At 40.0% G+C, this 16,297-nt stretch overlaps 1 protein-coding gene across 5 annotated transcripts; it reads right to left on the reverse strand.

Moving 5' to 3' along the window:
* Positions 1-146: 146 nt before the first annotated feature.
* Positions 147-15,052, reverse strand: golga3 (golgin A3). 5 transcript variants are annotated; one of them, XM_075468365.1, is made up of 24 exons: positions 14,971-15,052; positions 13,668-13,960; positions 12,111-12,293; positions 11,319-11,431; positions 10,498-11,219; positions 10,211-10,319; positions 9,670-9,976; positions 9,379-9,581; positions 9,142-9,279; positions 8,803-8,964; positions 8,320-8,688; positions 8,024-8,101; positions 6,935-7,198; positions 6,709-6,803; positions 6,135-6,351; positions 4,229-4,372; positions 3,840-4,037; positions 3,617-3,733; positions 3,320-3,459; positions 3,054-3,186; positions 2,654-2,776; positions 2,347-2,511; positions 2,082-2,251; positions 147-1,948 (listed from the first exon to the last, which is right to left on the reverse strand). In XM_075468365.1, the coding sequence occupies exons 2-24, from the start codon at positions 13,831-13,833 to the stop codon at positions 1,756-1,758; spliced, it is 4,509 nt and encodes a 1,502-aa protein (XP_075324480.1). In that variant the 5' UTR covers positions 13,834-13,960; positions 14,971-15,052; the 3' UTR covers positions 147-1,755. The 5 variants fall into 5 exon arrangements, with proteins under 5 accessions (XP_075324480.1, XP_075324481.1, XP_075324479.1 ...); XM_075468366.1 differs by having other exon boundaries at positions 12,237-12,392; XM_075468364.1 differs by having other exon boundaries at positions 2,082-2,248; positions 12,111-12,392.
* Positions 15,053-16,297: the final 1,245 nt, after the last annotated feature.

The raw sequence follows: 16,297 nt of genomic DNA on the forward strand, positions 1-16,297 counted from the left end.
GACCCATTTTCGTCCAATACGCCGCCTAAACAAAATCACAACTTCAGAAGGAAGAGCCGTTCACAAACATTCAAAAATACTAATAACTATCAAATACTGCACTTTGCAAAATAACACATAGTAAAAGAACACAAGATAACAGCAGATGTATAGTGCAATTTTATGATGAATACAATCACATCTCCCAACACAATTGTTCAAATCAGGAATGAAGTCATTCTAATCATTTGAAGGGGGAAAAAATGACAAGAAGGAAATTAAAATACAACCAGGTGCAAGTATATAGATGCATCCAAATCTTTAGAACACAGTATATTAATACATTTGATGTTATTTGTCCCAAATAAGTACTCTGTTGATATGAATATTTATTGTCCCTTTGAAATTCATAGGCATACAGTGTTATTTGGGAAGAAGAAAAAAAAAAAAAAAGAAAAAAAAAAAAAAAACTACAGCAGCTGCAGCCGTTGCATGCAGGAAGCTACTGTAGTATTCAGTATTCACTCTACACAGAAATCTTGGTGCATCTGTAATAGAATGGTCCAATCTGGCTTGCATTTGACATCTTACATTTCATCTTCTTTGCACTATCAATCAATTGACACTCATACCAAAAGAATGTGTATGTATATATTAACCTCTCAAAACAATTAACTTATTCCATAACTCCATAAACAGATTTAAACAACATCATCAGGCAATCTAAGGGTTTTCTTTCTTTTTTAAAATACAGTTAGTACCAAATGTAACAACAGAAACGGAACACATTAAATTTCACCTGCTGTTATTTAAGTAGTAATGTTTCTGTTTCAGTTTACAGCTTTCTCTGTCAGTTCATTTTTGATCATCTAGTGTGCAGTGTCAACCGATATGATTCACTTAACAATAAACAGTTCAGTAAGGATTTGCCCACCTATATAATATAACATTACATCTTGCACATACCCTTAACAGAAAAAAAAGCTCATCCAAACTTCGTCCTTTATAGCACATCAAAGATTGCTTAAGGCTTTTTTGTGTACAAATTACTGCAGTCCATGCTCAACAAACATAACTGAGATTAATATTTTTACAATTTAGAATACAAGGTGATATGGTTACAGCTAACGTAATGAACACTGCATTTGAACACAAGGCAATCCAAAATATCTGAGTTAACAGGAGTTACACAGTTTCATTATGAACTGCTTACAAACCATGTGAACATCTAACCATTTGGTAAAATAATAGATGATCGACATCACAAGTAAACAGGCACAAGTAAATGGAAGAACAGGTTGTAGTTTCTGTCATCGAAAACACCTTTGAAAATGATGTTAGCCATTAAGCAACATCTATGCCACTGATTTAATATTATGAGAAGGAGGACTTGTTACAGTTTACTGAAGACAACGTGTAACTCAATAGAGGAACCCAACAGATTAATCTCTATCTACACTATATTTAAATCTAAGATAGCAAAACTGAAGATGGGGATCCTTAAGGAGAGGCTGCCAAATAAAAAGCAATTTCTTGACTCTTAATAAATAAATGTGACAAAAGCATAACACAAATATAAACAACTACCGAATTAAGAGGAAAAAATAAAGCTATGGTATATAAAGTATTACTTTGCAAAGCACTTTTGTGCTAATGGGAAAAATGCCAAATGTTGGCAGCAATTGTTAAGAAATGAGAAAGGGAATAAGGGGCTTAAAAGTGCCTTTGTGGATAAAACTCCACTCTTCCTTTATTAGCCTGAGAAAATGTCTATTGTTATGATTGCTGCTGTTCTACGTCATTGTTATTTTCCATCACCGCGATGTTTACCGCTGTTGGCGATTTGGAGACGTTGTTCTGAAGCCCCAGTTCAGCCAGTCCTTCCTCTGCATTTGTCCATGAGCTCATTGACTCATGTACTGTTACTGTGTGTTCCTCCATCTGCTTCTGGAGGCTGTCCATCTCCTCCCTGACAAGAAATTTCTTTTTAAAATTTGCATCAAATTCAGCATTTGTAGAACTCGGCACCATATAACTAAAAGTTTCATGCAGCTGTGTGGATGGTGTGCAACTCAATCATTTAGATGGGTCAACAGGCTTACTTCAGCTGCCGTAGACAGTTGTGCAAGTTGTTGAGGGGTTCCTTGTTGACAGAAGTTGATGGTTTCAGCAACTCATCCAACAGAGAGGCAGGCACTGGGCAGTCTGGGATCTTAACTGGCGTCACTGGGTTGGATGGGTTCCCTTCACTCTTCAACTCCATGCGCTGCTGCTTCAAATAGCATTACAAGGACACGTTTAATTAGCCATCTTGAACAAGTACTACTTAACTGGTATTATACCCACTGCCAAACAAAGATTCTTTACCCTCCTTAGTCGATTCTGCTTGAAGTCTTGTTTGAGTTGCTGGTTCTGCAGCAGGATCGTCTTCATGCTGTTTCTCAGCTCACCGACCTTTGCCTGCAGCATGAACTTGTCCTTCCTGGTGTCGCTCAGCTCCTCCTGCACAGACTCCAGCTCCACCTTGATGTTCTGAAACAGACAAGTTTTATTTTAGTTAGAAATGACCTCAAAAACAGGATGGTGGCAGTAATGATACAGCGGAAATAATTCCCTTTCAATAACTAATTAAGTAGCACTTTATGGCATGTTATAGATGATGCTGAATACTTGCCTGCAGAGCTGTCTGTACGTTATCCAGCTCCCTGTGGTGGCATTGTTCCATCATCTCCACCTGCTGCTTCTGAGCCTCAATCTCCCTCTGCCTCTGCTCCACCTCCCATTTCAGGTCTTCAACCTGAGTCATCAGTCAATGTTAGAAATCGATTCAACAGAGATATTTGATCTACAACAAGTGATGTGTGTGAGCTATGCTGAAACAGGTTTTAAATAAATGAAACACTGCATGATCACTCAATTCAGTGTAATAAAAATGAGTAATTAAAAACAAAAAAACATATTTGATTACTATAATAACAGAGATGACTATAACTTTTGCACGATATATACTATAACCCAACTAATAAGAGTAAAGGCCAGGATTTCCAGACCATGGAAATCCACAGAGTCCATACCTCTTGATTGGTGAGGGGCTGCTTAGCTAGCTCCTCATCAAGTTGTTTCTGGAGGATCTGAAGCTTGGCATGAGCCTCAGAAAGCTCCTCTTGGAACCTGGAAACTTCCTGAGTGTGCTGGTCATCCTGAGCCCTGCAGAGCATTACACATTCAATAACAAATTACAGGTGAGATGCACAATCACGATGGATCTTGCAACACAATTTTAGATGAAAACACAATTCTCCAAATTTACTGTAATATTTAATCAGACAAGTGCACGTACTGAAGTTTCTGAGCTTCACTCTGCAAAGCTTTAACAAAGTCCTCTTTGGCCTGCAGGTCTTTCTTGATCTCTGACAGCTCCAGCATGGCTGCCCTGTAGTGCCTTCTATTATGGGCTGCCTCTGCCTTTGCTGCTGCCACCTAAAGGACACATCGCACAATTACAACCTAGGATGTTACTGGGCATGGGATAACAAAATGATCTCAAAATTATTACACTTAAATGAGGCATAAGATTGTAGAGACAAACTGAATAAAAGTGAAGGGGTATTTTAGCAACAAGAAAAAGAGAAAATACCTGTTCTTTCAGGTCCTTAACTTTGGTTTTCTCTTTCTCCAAACTAAGTTGCAAAGTTTGCACCATCTGCTTCATTTGCTGGTCCTCCTCCTCTTTACGCTTAAGAACAGCTTGAACCTAGAAAAAAAACAAAACAACAATGCTCTGTTATAAAAATAACAATTTCTTAGCCATAATTGTGTGGGGGTATGCAACACTATGAGATGCAGACTAAATTCTTCACCTGTAAGTTGAGCTGGACAAGATCAGCCTCCCTCTTTGCTAAGGCAGACTCCAAAATGTTAGCATGTTCCCGCAATGCATTGTGGGACTGTGCTAATCCGTCCAGTTTCCCTTTTTCATGTTCCAGCTCAAGTGCCAACTTCTTGTTGGCATCCTCGAGTTTCCTGATCCGCTTCTTGAAGCAGCGCGACTCTTGAAGCTGTGAAAAAACAAAAAAATACCCGTCACAAACTGAGTGATTTTCAAGTGAAAACACATTGCTCAAGCATGGCTATATTGCATTAACTGAAAATAGAGATTAAATGATGATTTATAGACAAAAAGAAATGCTGTGATACAAAAATAAAAAAAGCTGAACAAATCAAAAGTCTACAGAAAGACACATTTCACCTCATCCTCAAGCTCCAGAACCTTCTCCTGATACTCCTCCAGCTCTGTGGAGGTGAGGGTGATCACTTCCTGCAGCTCCTTCTCTAGCATAGTCTTGCTGTTGGTTACAGCTTGCAGCTCAGTCTGTAAAGATTCAATCTTCTCCTATATGAAAAATGAAACTATGCGTCATTTCAAAAAGTTTCAGATCATCAACAGCTAGTCATCTAGGATTCTTAGCAATGAACATGGAGGATATCTTTATGACAAAGAAATAAAAGGTTTTGATGTTTCTGCTATAAAAAAAAACAAACAAAAAAAACAAGCCAATTCCATGAGTGCCTTTTTAACTAGAATTAAAATTCCTTAACAAGATCACAGCATATATCTGGCGTACTATATTTAAATAATTTTTGGTTTTGCTTGAGGCAGGTCTAACATCCCTTGACTTTAAAGTGATCACCTTCAAAAAACAAATCACAGACTTAGCTGCAATTTGATCCCAGGAATGTTTTCCAGGGACCAGGGTCCTTTAAGGGATCCTTTGCTTGGCCCCCTACAATTAAACTAGGAAGCAAGGCCTTTAAAGAATTAATGGGGAGATATTTCAGCCCAACAAAGGTCCCTAGAGAGGAGGTAGTCCTTTTGAGACTTCCCTGAACTTCTGTGGTTGGGCTCGCAGAGCTGAATGTGTCCGATTGATTGAGTATTCCCAGTTTTTTTTTTTTTTTTTTTTTTTTTTTTTTAATTTTCACCTTTCCGTCTCAGTCATCTCAAACTGAATAACCACAATAGCTTATAAAATCTATTGACTTTAAGTTGAGCGGCAGGAATGGTTGTTACTGTTTATAAACGCAACATTCAAACTCAGATAATCGTTTCAGGAGATTCAGAATGATTTAGAGACGGAGCTCAGACCGTGACAACAAAGCAGTCAAATCAGAACAAAGACAAATTTCACATCGCTTAAGCTCTGAGACACAAATAAAAAAAATAATAATAATCATCTAAAACCCTGTAGAAATGTGTGAAATTCACAGGTTTTAAGTTAACTATTTAAGCTGATGAGCACTTTCGCGTGTTTATATGGAGTGAGTCACAGCTAAGAGGACACAACACAGACAGCGACCTTCAATGGTCGAACATCTCCACTATGAGAGGTTGGTCAGACTGTAACAAGAAAGCAGCGGAATCTGAGCAATAAAATGTTAACCTCTGATTTAGACAGAGATGACTTATTATAGCAGGAGAATGCTTCCGTGTTTCTAGACTGATCTGAACTGGCAGTTGCCTCAACAGCGTACTACACGGGCACCAGCAGTCATGATAACAAAGATGTTATAGAGCAATAAAACAGTTTGATTTTTTTTTTTTTTATGGTTGTCATGTTCTATAGAACCCCCCCTAAAACTGTGTAAAACTGCATCATTAAGTGATTTAAAGTAAAGAGTTGAAGCAGACCTCCTGATTTTACACTGGGATCAGCATGGCAGTGCTGTGACTGACTGGCACTAACAGGGTGGCAGTGACACATTTCAGTGGACTTAATTAGCCTGATCTACTTTGAACCTTAGACCTAAGTGCAAATGCAACAGACCTTGGGCTGAAATAATTTTCTGGCTTCTGGAACAAAAGCCCCGACCCATTTACGCTTTGGGTGCCGTTTGTCAAAATAGCTTTTCCTATTATCATAGGGGGCCTAATGATTGATTGAGAAGCACCACAGACAGAAAATAAACATGCACTTTACTGGGCTCCTCTTTCATCTTTATTTTGTTGTAAACTGTATTGCTCTCATCCAGAGCTTGAAGACAGAGTAACACTTCAAGGATTGATGTTTGTTACATCTGAGATTCTGAGCCAAACTGTATGTTGTAGCAGTGAATTTAAAAGAGAACTGTCGAGGGCTGGCAGGTTTGTATATTACCTGTAAGGCCTGGCTGTTTCCTCCATCTGATACCTGGGCCTTGAGTTTAACCAGCTCGGCTTCTGCGGTCTCCTTGTCAGTCAGAGCCTCTTGAAGCCTCCTGCTCAAAATGCCCACAGCATTCTCGTAGGCCTTGTGTTTGGCTTTCATCTCCTTCTGAGCACTGGTCAGATCTGTTCCCAGCCTCTTCACACGCACCTTCTGCTCTGAGATGGCTCTATTTCGATGCAAATTTTAAAAAAAGAAAAAGAAGAGTTAATTTTAAAAAAAGCCTAGAGAGAAACTTGGTTATTCTGACTCATCACACGTGGGAGCACTGTTGCCTGTGTGAAGATTGTTGAAAATAATATTCTATTAGCAGATACATTAACACACAAACACACTAAAGATGCAGGTGCACATACTTTTGAAATCACTTGAACCAACTCATATTTCCGTGAGGAGCTCTGACATTGTATAAGTCATGTCTCCTATCCACATTTAGAAATAGAACTTAACAAAGATGTTCACTGTCCAAGCAGTGAATGTGGGACTTATTTAGGCAACTGAAATCTCAAAGCAGCACATTACTCACTTTTTTGCTTCTGCCTCCATCTGCTCCACCTGTTTCCTCAGGCCCTCGTTCTCTTGAGTCACTGCTGCCAGCTGGTTCTGATCGAACTGCAGAGACTGGGTTCGAAGGAAAACCGAATATAACCAATACGGCAAAATACTGCAGGAAAACTTTCCTTTTTCTTAACCATTATTTTTAAATGCTTAACAAATAAAATGAGTAACAAATATAACACAAATTACAATACCTGAATCTGGGTTTCTAGCTGATCCCTTTCTGTCTGAATGGCTTCCAAGTGCGCTTCCATGTCATTCATTTGGTCTTGGACCCTTGCCACCTCCTTCTGCAACCGGGCCTGCTCCAGCTCTGCCTTCTGCTTCTCACCCTGGGCACCCAGTAGCTCCTGCTTCAGGTCCTTCACCTCCACCAACAGACGTTTTTTGGTGGACTTGAGTTCACTAATCAACTGGTCTTTGGAGATGGCGTCCCGGCGGTATGCTTCCACCATCACCTGTAATGTCAATGACATTGTGTGCCCAGAATGAAACACTGTGGGAAGATTCTCTTCTTTCAAGAAAGGAGAGTAGTCTTACTTAAATCTGCCTCGACTGAGACTGTGTGCAAAAGACTGCACAGCATACGAGAGATACACTGCAGGAAAGAGGGCTGCAACAGGATTTGAATACTATAATGCATCATCTCCAAGATTGAGTGAGATATATTTCATAAAAGATAAAAAAAAAAAAAAAAAAAAAAATTGATATAAAAATAGTTGTATGATTCGGAACTCTTTTCTTAAACAGCCTTGTTCCATGAACATAAATGCACGTTTTATAAAACCGACAAAAGAAAGCTGCGGTGCACACTTATTCTTTATACTTCTTAAAATCCTAAGTAATCAAAGCTGCTGTGCAATGAATTTATCATGTGGGGGGGGATAAAAACATTTAAAAAGAAGAGGGAACTGGTTGAAGAGAAGCAAGAAAAGAGATGAATAAAGATTAATATAAACGTACGTAGAGTCTACAAAAATGCAAACCTTAAGAGATGCAATAAAGAGCACGTTTCTGTCATTCTGTCAATTAACCCCACCCACTCTATGACAGTTTGTCAGTGCAAGAAAGCCACCACTGCTCAATCCACTGAGGCATGTCAACCAGCACTTTAGGCATTCATTAGAGAATCTGACTGCTATGTGGCTCTACAATGCATCATCCCACAACATCATCAATTGCCAGCTGGGAGATTTCTGACAAGCATTTCAACATGTACATCAAGTCTGCCCTTCTGCCTGGCTTCTACCAATTCTAGATAGTGGGAGAGAGACTTGTCTTACCTTTTGTTGCTGGAACTGCTCCTTTAATTTCTGAGCTTGTTTCTTCAGGGAATTATTATCTTGTTGTAAAGTTTCAATCTGTAATGTAACAAAAGTTCTTCAATTTTCAAATCTAAACGGATCCCCGCAAAAGAGAAAAAAATATATACACCAAAATGCATGGAAAAAAAAAAAAAAAAAAAAAAACAGCAGTTCAGCATTTTAAACATTAATTTATGGTAAAAAAAAAAAAAGAAGAAGAAAGAAGCCATCCATCTTTAAGCTCATATTATACTGCGTTCTCTGTTGCCTTGTACCTGATTGGCTTTGATTTGGACTTCTTGTCTCAGCTGATCCAATACATCAGAGGCCACCAGAACATCTTCTCCCAGCCGCTCAGCACCCTCATCAAGTTCCTTCTTATCAGCTCGGGCCGCCTGGAGTGCCACCTCCAGAACAATCTTTTCATTCTGGAGATACTGGATGTTGTCATCCTTGGCACTGCCTTCTGTCTGCAGCTCAGCCAGCTGGGACTCGAGCTCAAGGTACTGAGCCTCTAGCTGATTGATGGACTGCTCTTTGGTGTGTAGGTTCTCCTGAGTGGTTGTCAGCTGACGCATCAGCTCCAGATGTTCTTTCTGAAGGGACTGCAGCTGCAAATCCTTTTGGGAAAGGGTCAACTTTACCTAAAAGAGAAAAAAAAAAACAGTGTAACAGGATCATTTTGAACAGATTATAGTAAAGATTTCCCAAACAACACCTGGAGGAAAATAGGTTCCTGTTAAATTTGGAGTAAGTACCTGCTCCAGCTGCCTTTCCAGGGTGCTAGCTGTGTTGGCTAGTTTTATTAAGCGCTCTCGCTCTTCTTCAAACTCATCTAATTTGTGCTGCAGATCATCTTCCACCATATTCTTTGCATCCTGGATCTGCTTGTAAGCAGACTCTTGGGTCAGCATGTCTGCCTACATCACAGACATTAAAAGGATGCAAAACTCAAGTTCAAAATCAAGATGCAACACAATTCAAGATACTTGCTCACAGAATACTTTTCCTACACAATACACCAAAAAACAAAAAATGCTTTCATTTGCCTCTACATCCAAACCTGATGATGCCAAAGTGAGGTTGACAGACTATACCTCAATGCTCTGCAGCTGTACAGCAATACGCTCTTTTTCTTTAATGGAGCGGTGTTGAGTCTCGGTGAGTTGATGAGAAAGTGTCACATTTTCCAGCTTAAGGTGTTCCATAACACCAATCTGAGTCATCTTTCCAGCCTTTAAAAGAAAGGATAAAACCAATCAGCTGTGATGTTCTGACTCTTTGTCTGATGCCAGTCCATGGTATCAAATCCACTGCTTAAGCATCAACCTTACCTGCATGTTGGCCATTTCGCTTTGCAGTCGTACTCTTGCCTCTTGAGCCATTGCTAGTTGCTGCTGGTACCACTGTCTGACTTGCTGGAGTGAGTCAATCTCAGCCTGAGAGGTCTTTAGTCTGCTCTGAAGGGTGCTGCGCTCCAGCTGCACCTGCTGAAGCTGACTCTGAAGGCCACCCATCTGCTGACGCAAATCCTGAACTGCAAAAGAGAAAGATCAAAACAACACAATAAAAAACATGGACAAGGGTCGGGGAGACAATATACCTTCAGGGCCTCCGTCACTCACCTGTGTTGTCCCTTGAAGTTACAGTGTTTTGCAACTCCTCAACCTTCACCATCAGCCTGTTATATTGATCTTCAGAAACCTTCAGGTCATTGCTCAGAGAAGTCAGACTGGCATTCTTGCTCTCCAGACTGCCTTGAAGCTCCACCATGGCCCTCTCTAGCTGGCCGCAGTTTTGCCGCAGTGTGCCAACCTCCGTAGTGAGGGCACTCTGCTTCTCTTGGCTGGCTTGAGCTTCCTCCTTTTTAGCCTGCAGCTGAGCATTTACTGTAGCAAGCTGGGCCTGAAGCTCTGTCTTCTCCTTCAAAGCCTAGAAGACAGGGCATGTGGATACAGCATTAAACACAATTCTTCCTAGAATAATAGCACAGTCTGGGTAACCATTAAGCTATATTTAAAAACTAATTATTAGCTATTTCAGTATTGACAATAAAGGCAAATATGTTCTTAAAGCATTTTGGCCACAAATGTGGCAATAATACGTATTGATTGGTGCTACATGCAGCAGGTCAAAAAAATTTAATTATCAAAACCCCTAGACCACCTGATTGGCCTCGGATGACAAGGATTCCAGCTGACCCTCGAGTCTCATTTTCTCTTTCAGCACCTGGAGCATTTCATCATGGCCCATCACAGAACTCTCCAAAGACACGCTGAAACATGTATGAACATTAAAGCAAATGGACAATTAATTATTAAGTTTCACATAGAAAACATCTACTTATGGAAAACATTTTGTGATTTGGGAAAAATAAAATAAAAATAATGCAGTCAGTTTAGTCTCAATAGTTCCCCTTTATCTGAAAAAAATGAATAAATAAAAAAAATGACCTGCTAGAGAAACTGTCCCTGCGGCTGCGAGGTTCGGCCGTCTCTCCTCTTCCCTGCTCCATCTCCAGCAGGTGCTGCTCTTCACTGGCCGCCTGCAGCACCTGCTGTAGGGACGGGAACTCACCCATGGCCTCAGGGGCAATCTCCCTCCCCTCCACCGTGTAAGGCCCCTGCTGCCTTCCCACTGCAGCAGAGAGCATACCATAGGTCCCCTTGGTGGACACACTGCTGTAAGAAGAGCTGTCACTATCGTTGCCATCATTGCCTTGCCTCGCTCCAGATTCACTCCCATCGATTTCGGACACGTTGTCGCTGACTTGGAGAGAAGCGCTGGGCTGCTCCTCTGTCTCACAGGTGCTGATATCCGACATCACACTGACCTCAGACAGTGTGGACACAGAGCTAATGGTAGACTGTACGGAGCCACGGGTGTTATCTCTAGTCTTCACGCCACCTCCTCCTCCACCTCCACCATCACTCTCAGAAGACTTGTAGTCAGCCAAGGAGTGGATCTTGCTGGGGCGAGGCGACCTGGACTTTCTCTCCTTGGAAGGGGGAATTCCCAGGCTACCGAGTTTGGGGCCTCGTGGAACGCTGGTCCTCAGGAAAGAATATTCCTTTGTCATAGCAACAGTGTTAGCCCTGGGTAGTGCCTCCGGATGCAGCATGAGCTCTGGATCGAGAGTACTGAATGGTCTGTTTTTGGCAGTAGTGCGATGAGACTGAAAGACAGAAAGAAAAAAAAAAAACAATCCAAACGTTATGGAGATATTAAAGAGAAGTCTATGTCCAACAATATATTAACAACAGCATTCACTCACTCTCTCCTTATGCCGCTGCACTCTGTATTGTTTAAGTTGCTCCTCCAGTCGGCGGCGAGCTTCAAGGCGAATCTTTTCCTCATTCTCCATCTCCAGGGATGGCTTCTGGTTAGCTGAAGGGAGAGATGTCAGACCAAACTGAAAACTGATCCCCATCAACGCATACCACCCAAACACACCACAGTAGTTTACTTACACTTCTATTTTAAAGACTGCAAAAAAGCTAGATTCTGCAACGACTCTAGTGCTGCTGCTTTGATTCAAGGTAAACACTTTAATCATTTTCCTATATACAGTGATGATCAAAGTTACTGCAATTCTCGTTTTAAACAAATGATTCAAACTGGAATGATGTCAATCTCTATTGAATAATCAAGACTTCTATAAATGTGTTAGATATACTGAATTACAGTTATGTTACTGTGGCGTTGACAAACCAAATCGCTATGACTAAAAAAATATTAGTTTATAGCTGTGAATAGCAGTACTTGCTGCATCTCAATTTAAAATACCACAGAAAATATTTTTTTTTAAAAAGGCTAAAGGATTAGTTCCAAAACACAGTCATTAGCCCACAGTGTTCGAAATGAAGCACCCACACCAAATACGAGGCATGCAATCAACCGTCCAAGGGAGTAAGACGGTAGGCTCAAACAGCTAAAAGAGATTCCCTCTGAATCCTTCTGTTCAGACACAAGAGTTACAAAAATATGTCCACATTCCACAGCAAAATCAAGTTAGGATGCAGGGGGTTAATGAGGGGGCATTCACTCCACATCATTTTATGCTTACACAGTTCAGTCTCCTGCATAGGCATACTGAGCCTGAGCGACTGCAAAGTATCACCCTTGTGAACCGTGACCTCAGCACTAGCCCCCTCAGACTTCTCTAGCATCATGGGCGGATAAGCAGCCACACCTGTGGAGGGATCTTGGGTCTGCGAGTTGACAGGGGAGCTGGTGCTCTGGGGAGGAGCTGTCGGAGGCAAAGGCCCATTAATAAGAGTATCCCCTGCAGCACTGAAGCCAGTTACTACTCCATTTCCATTTGGCATCTCATTTGAAGTTGCAGGACCTGAAAAAAAAAAAAAAAAAAAAAAAAGGGAGGAGGAAAAGCCTTCAGGAATGTGAGAATCAGCTATGATATCTTCACGAGAACTAGCCAGTGGCTGTGATTCTCTTGGCAAACTGGCTTGACAACTAAGTCTAGCAACAATATCTTAAGTGACAAAGGTGACACTTCGCTACTAAAACGTTCCTTCAGCCTCAAATACGCTTGCATTGAAGAAAACAAATTTAAAAGGGCCTAAAAAAAATTTCACACTAAAAGAGTTTCACACTATGATCAGTAACTTATTATTAAATGAATACGTGATTCCGCGCACATTTTCATCAGATGTTGGAACAGATCTGTACAGATGAATGAAAAATACGTTTTGTATATCCTAGTTGAGGTGGTGAGTGTGTAGCTGGAAAATGTAACTCCCACGTGTACAATATATGTTGCATCAAAATCAAGCAAGAATCCTTCAAATGTGTAAGGAGTTCTGACAAAGTCTGCTCATTTTTCTAAGCTACGGTCAATCAAAAATTTATCAAACCTACGTACTGACACAGCTTAAAAAAAAAAAAAAAAAGGTCATTAAAATTGCACAATATTCACAAAATCCCTAATGAATTTTCAAGCCGAATAGTTACTGAAACGCTATTGCTTTCCATTCTAATACAGGAAATAAATACAGACGTCATGGTTATACTATTCAGATGCAGATGTTTTGTTTCTATTGCCTTGATTCTGACAAACATTTTCTTGGTAATCTGTTGTAAATTCCAAGACTCAAAAGCTCAAAATATATTTGCATTCTTTTTTGTTTTCTCTGAGGCTTGCTCACTGTAGAATACAAATACAGCTGCTCAACTGATGATGACTAATTAGAATTCTGTTCAGCTATCTAACATGTTTATTTAAAGAGCCATGGAACACGGAGCGGTAAAACGCATCAGCCTTCACAGCAACCATAAAACACGTCATGCATAGTGGGATACATGTTTTAGATAAAGGAGATACCAGTCATATACCTCAAGGGACAGAGGTTTGCTGATCAAAATGCAGAATTAGAACAAAGCATCGCAACATTTAACTAAATCAGTGTAAGTAATGTTTAAGGTAAAGGCTACATATGTATTACTTTTGATTTGATTTTTTTTTTTTCCCCGTAACATCTCCAGCAATTCACAACTGGCCCCTTATTTATTAGCTCAGCAGTAGAGAGAGAGAGATGGGTGTCGCATTAACACGTTCGCCACAGCATTTAAAAATAAATCCTGTCAAAACAGTATTAGCACTCACCATTATGAATATCCTTTGTGTTTTGTGCGTTATCCAGCCCTTGTTTCAATTGTGTTTCACATTCCATTATGGGGGCTTGTGCCTCTTTGGATTTAATAACTTGGTCATCCCGATAAGCACTGGACTCCATCTGAGCTGCCTGTGGTTGGCCAGTATCCACTTCCATTAAGAAAACTAACAGTCACAGTACTGCTGGTGCACTTTTGGATTGAATGTCTTATAAAACCATTTTCTGCAGAAGAGGAGTGTCTGGGAGCATGTCAGTACCCAGGGGTACTTCTGAACGCAGACCACTGAGGAGAAAAAAAGATAAAAATCAATACATGTCACAGGAGATTTTGTAGTTTCTCGCCAATGTTCTGTTTTAGATACTAACGATGTTATGTCATAACACAGCCTGCTTTAAACATAAGCTAGAGTCAAGCGCTAACGAGCTTGCTCGACATTTAAGTGGATTCTGTAGGGTTAAATATAGCTTTAATTGCAATAACACGGCAAGTAGCAAGCAGAAATGACACACTTCGCAAACATGATAGGTCAAACCTGATAGTTTTACAGCTCCCTATTCATCCGCTCAGGATAAATTACAAATAAGTGCCCGATATTTCAAAATAAATGGGCACAATCTTCTCGAGGACAAGAGATACGCCTAATCAGCAGGCGTCTAAATCCATGAGTTTGTATGGCAGAGAGGGTAATATTAGTTTAATTGGAAGGTCGGTCGATGCCAAAGTGCTTTTTTTACTTTTAGATTATTCTAGCTCGGTTGCGACAGACGTAAACACAGTGACAACGATACTAGTCGTGTGCAATAGCACAATTTTATCGAATGCGTTTCATTATCTTGCTACTAATGATAATCTTTGACACATAGGCAGTGTTGCTAGGTTAAGTGTCGTCCAGGAGCTGGTTTGCTTTGCCACCCTGTTTAGCGCCGGTCTGAGGGGAGTCTGCATTTCGTATCATAACAGTAATACATGGACAGAAATAAAATGTTTTACATGGCGCTTGGTTGGTCGATTAGTTTGCTTCCCCACAACCCAGTCAATGGCATCTGAAATATTTGATGGTAGGTGGCTAACAACAGATGGAGATGCTAACGTAGCAGCTAGGTGTGTTACCGACGAAAAGCTAAGTCTGCTAAGTCGCTAGCTAGTTTCGTTTTCGCCACTGATGGGACAATTCTGAAAGAATTCAAGAAATTCAACGAATCACCCATTGTCATGTTATTGCATTACACCCCTTATCTGTTAATTAGAGAGGGACAGCTACGCTAAATGTTACAGAAACAACAAATACTCACCCGTTTTTCGCGAGCTTCGTCTATTACTACGTGGCTGTTTAGTTTCCGTCTCTTTATCTATCCGACCAGAAACATAGGGGACAAAATAATGTATTGTGTGGTAAAAAGAAAACTAAACTTGCCAGTTAACCGAGAAACGTTTGTCTATACTTACACAATTTGTCTTTTAAATACTAAAACCTTTTGACGAAATTATTTAAGGATCAGTGATTAAATATATATAACCGTGGTGCATTTAATACACGAACCATAATATGGAACGGACAGAGTTTCTAGTGGATGTAGTCAAATGCTATGCTTGCTGTCAAAAAGCTGCGCCATCCGTTTCAGCAGTGCAGCTAACCGGCATCCTGAGATGTGTTGTGCTATGATAAGCAGCTGGTGTCAGTTTATGAGCTTTACGACATACGATTAATAAAGTGCATTAACAGGGACATCATTATATAATACCACTTCTCTAAGTAAAAAAAAAACAAAAAACAACTAGATTGCACATAGAGTATTTGAGTTAAATTACAATTGCTTCCTCAATAAAATCACATACAAATTAGTTTTGAAATAATAAAAAAAAGGTAATACAAATAAAAAGTAATTCTCACAATGGATAGAAGTAATTCTGCACGTCCCAACTAGAAACGAGAATATGATACATGATCTTCTTTTTGCAACATTTTCATAATTATATTCAATTCAATATTTATTTCAACCTTGAAAAGCAAAATTAAATATTATCTTAAAGATATCACTAAATATAGCCTGCGAACTTGAACTGTTGGTGGGGCACCCTTTAGCTTTTTAGGGAAACAGTTTTCCATACCAAAAAAATGTTGCCACTGATATTATATCTAAAAATATCTTACTTAATGTGGACGTGAACATGTTTAGATAGGCATGCTACTCATGGACAGTATGGTCATTGATACCATACCTGTAAATCCATTTAATAACAATTAGCTTAACTAAAATGATTGACACTACAGTACACCTGAAAGTATTGACCAGTGTCCTGTTACCACAGAATACAAAAAGCTGCCAGGTGCAATGTGGTCAATTAAAACGTCTCAGACTCAAGCTGCTGGAGACTTTAACTGCCATGCTACCAACAACCACAACAAGTTCATTACAACACCAACACTGGTGCTATTTAATGGCATTTAGTGGGCCTACAGTGGGGCTGGAACTGGGAATATTTGAACAGGACACAGATTATGGAAATGTGATTTTCCAGGATTTTCCAAATTAGTGTGGCATGTACAAATTCAGAAATATCTAAATCTATCTGTGATGTCATTGAATTGTGGGCACTTGAATAATAGTAATGGCTACT

This window comes from Odontesthes bonariensis, chromosome 6, assembly GCF_027942865.1.
Source record: "Odontesthes bonariensis isolate fOdoBon6 chromosome 6, fOdoBon6.hap1, whole genome shotgun sequence".
NCBI classification, from domain to species: domain Eukaryota; kingdom Metazoa; phylum Chordata; class Actinopteri; order Atheriniformes; family Atherinopsidae; genus Odontesthes; species Odontesthes bonariensis.

What these genes read in the sequence shown, in the direction of transcription:
- golga3 (XM_075468363.1), bottom strand. Translation starts at nt 13,833, where the DNA reads ATGGAAGTGGATACTGGCCAACCACAGGCAGCTCAGATGGAGTCCAGT. An exon ending in AGGGACAGTTTCTCTAGCAG is followed by an intron (nt 10,320 to 10,497) that starts GTCATTTTTTTT and finishes TACATGTTTCAG; the next exon opens with CGTGTCTTTGGAGAGTTCTG. An exon ending in TTCTGGAGCTTGAGGATGAG is followed by an intron (nt 4,038 to 4,228) that starts GTGAAATGTGTC and finishes GTTTTTTCACAG; the next exon opens with CTTCAAGAGTCGCGCTGCTT.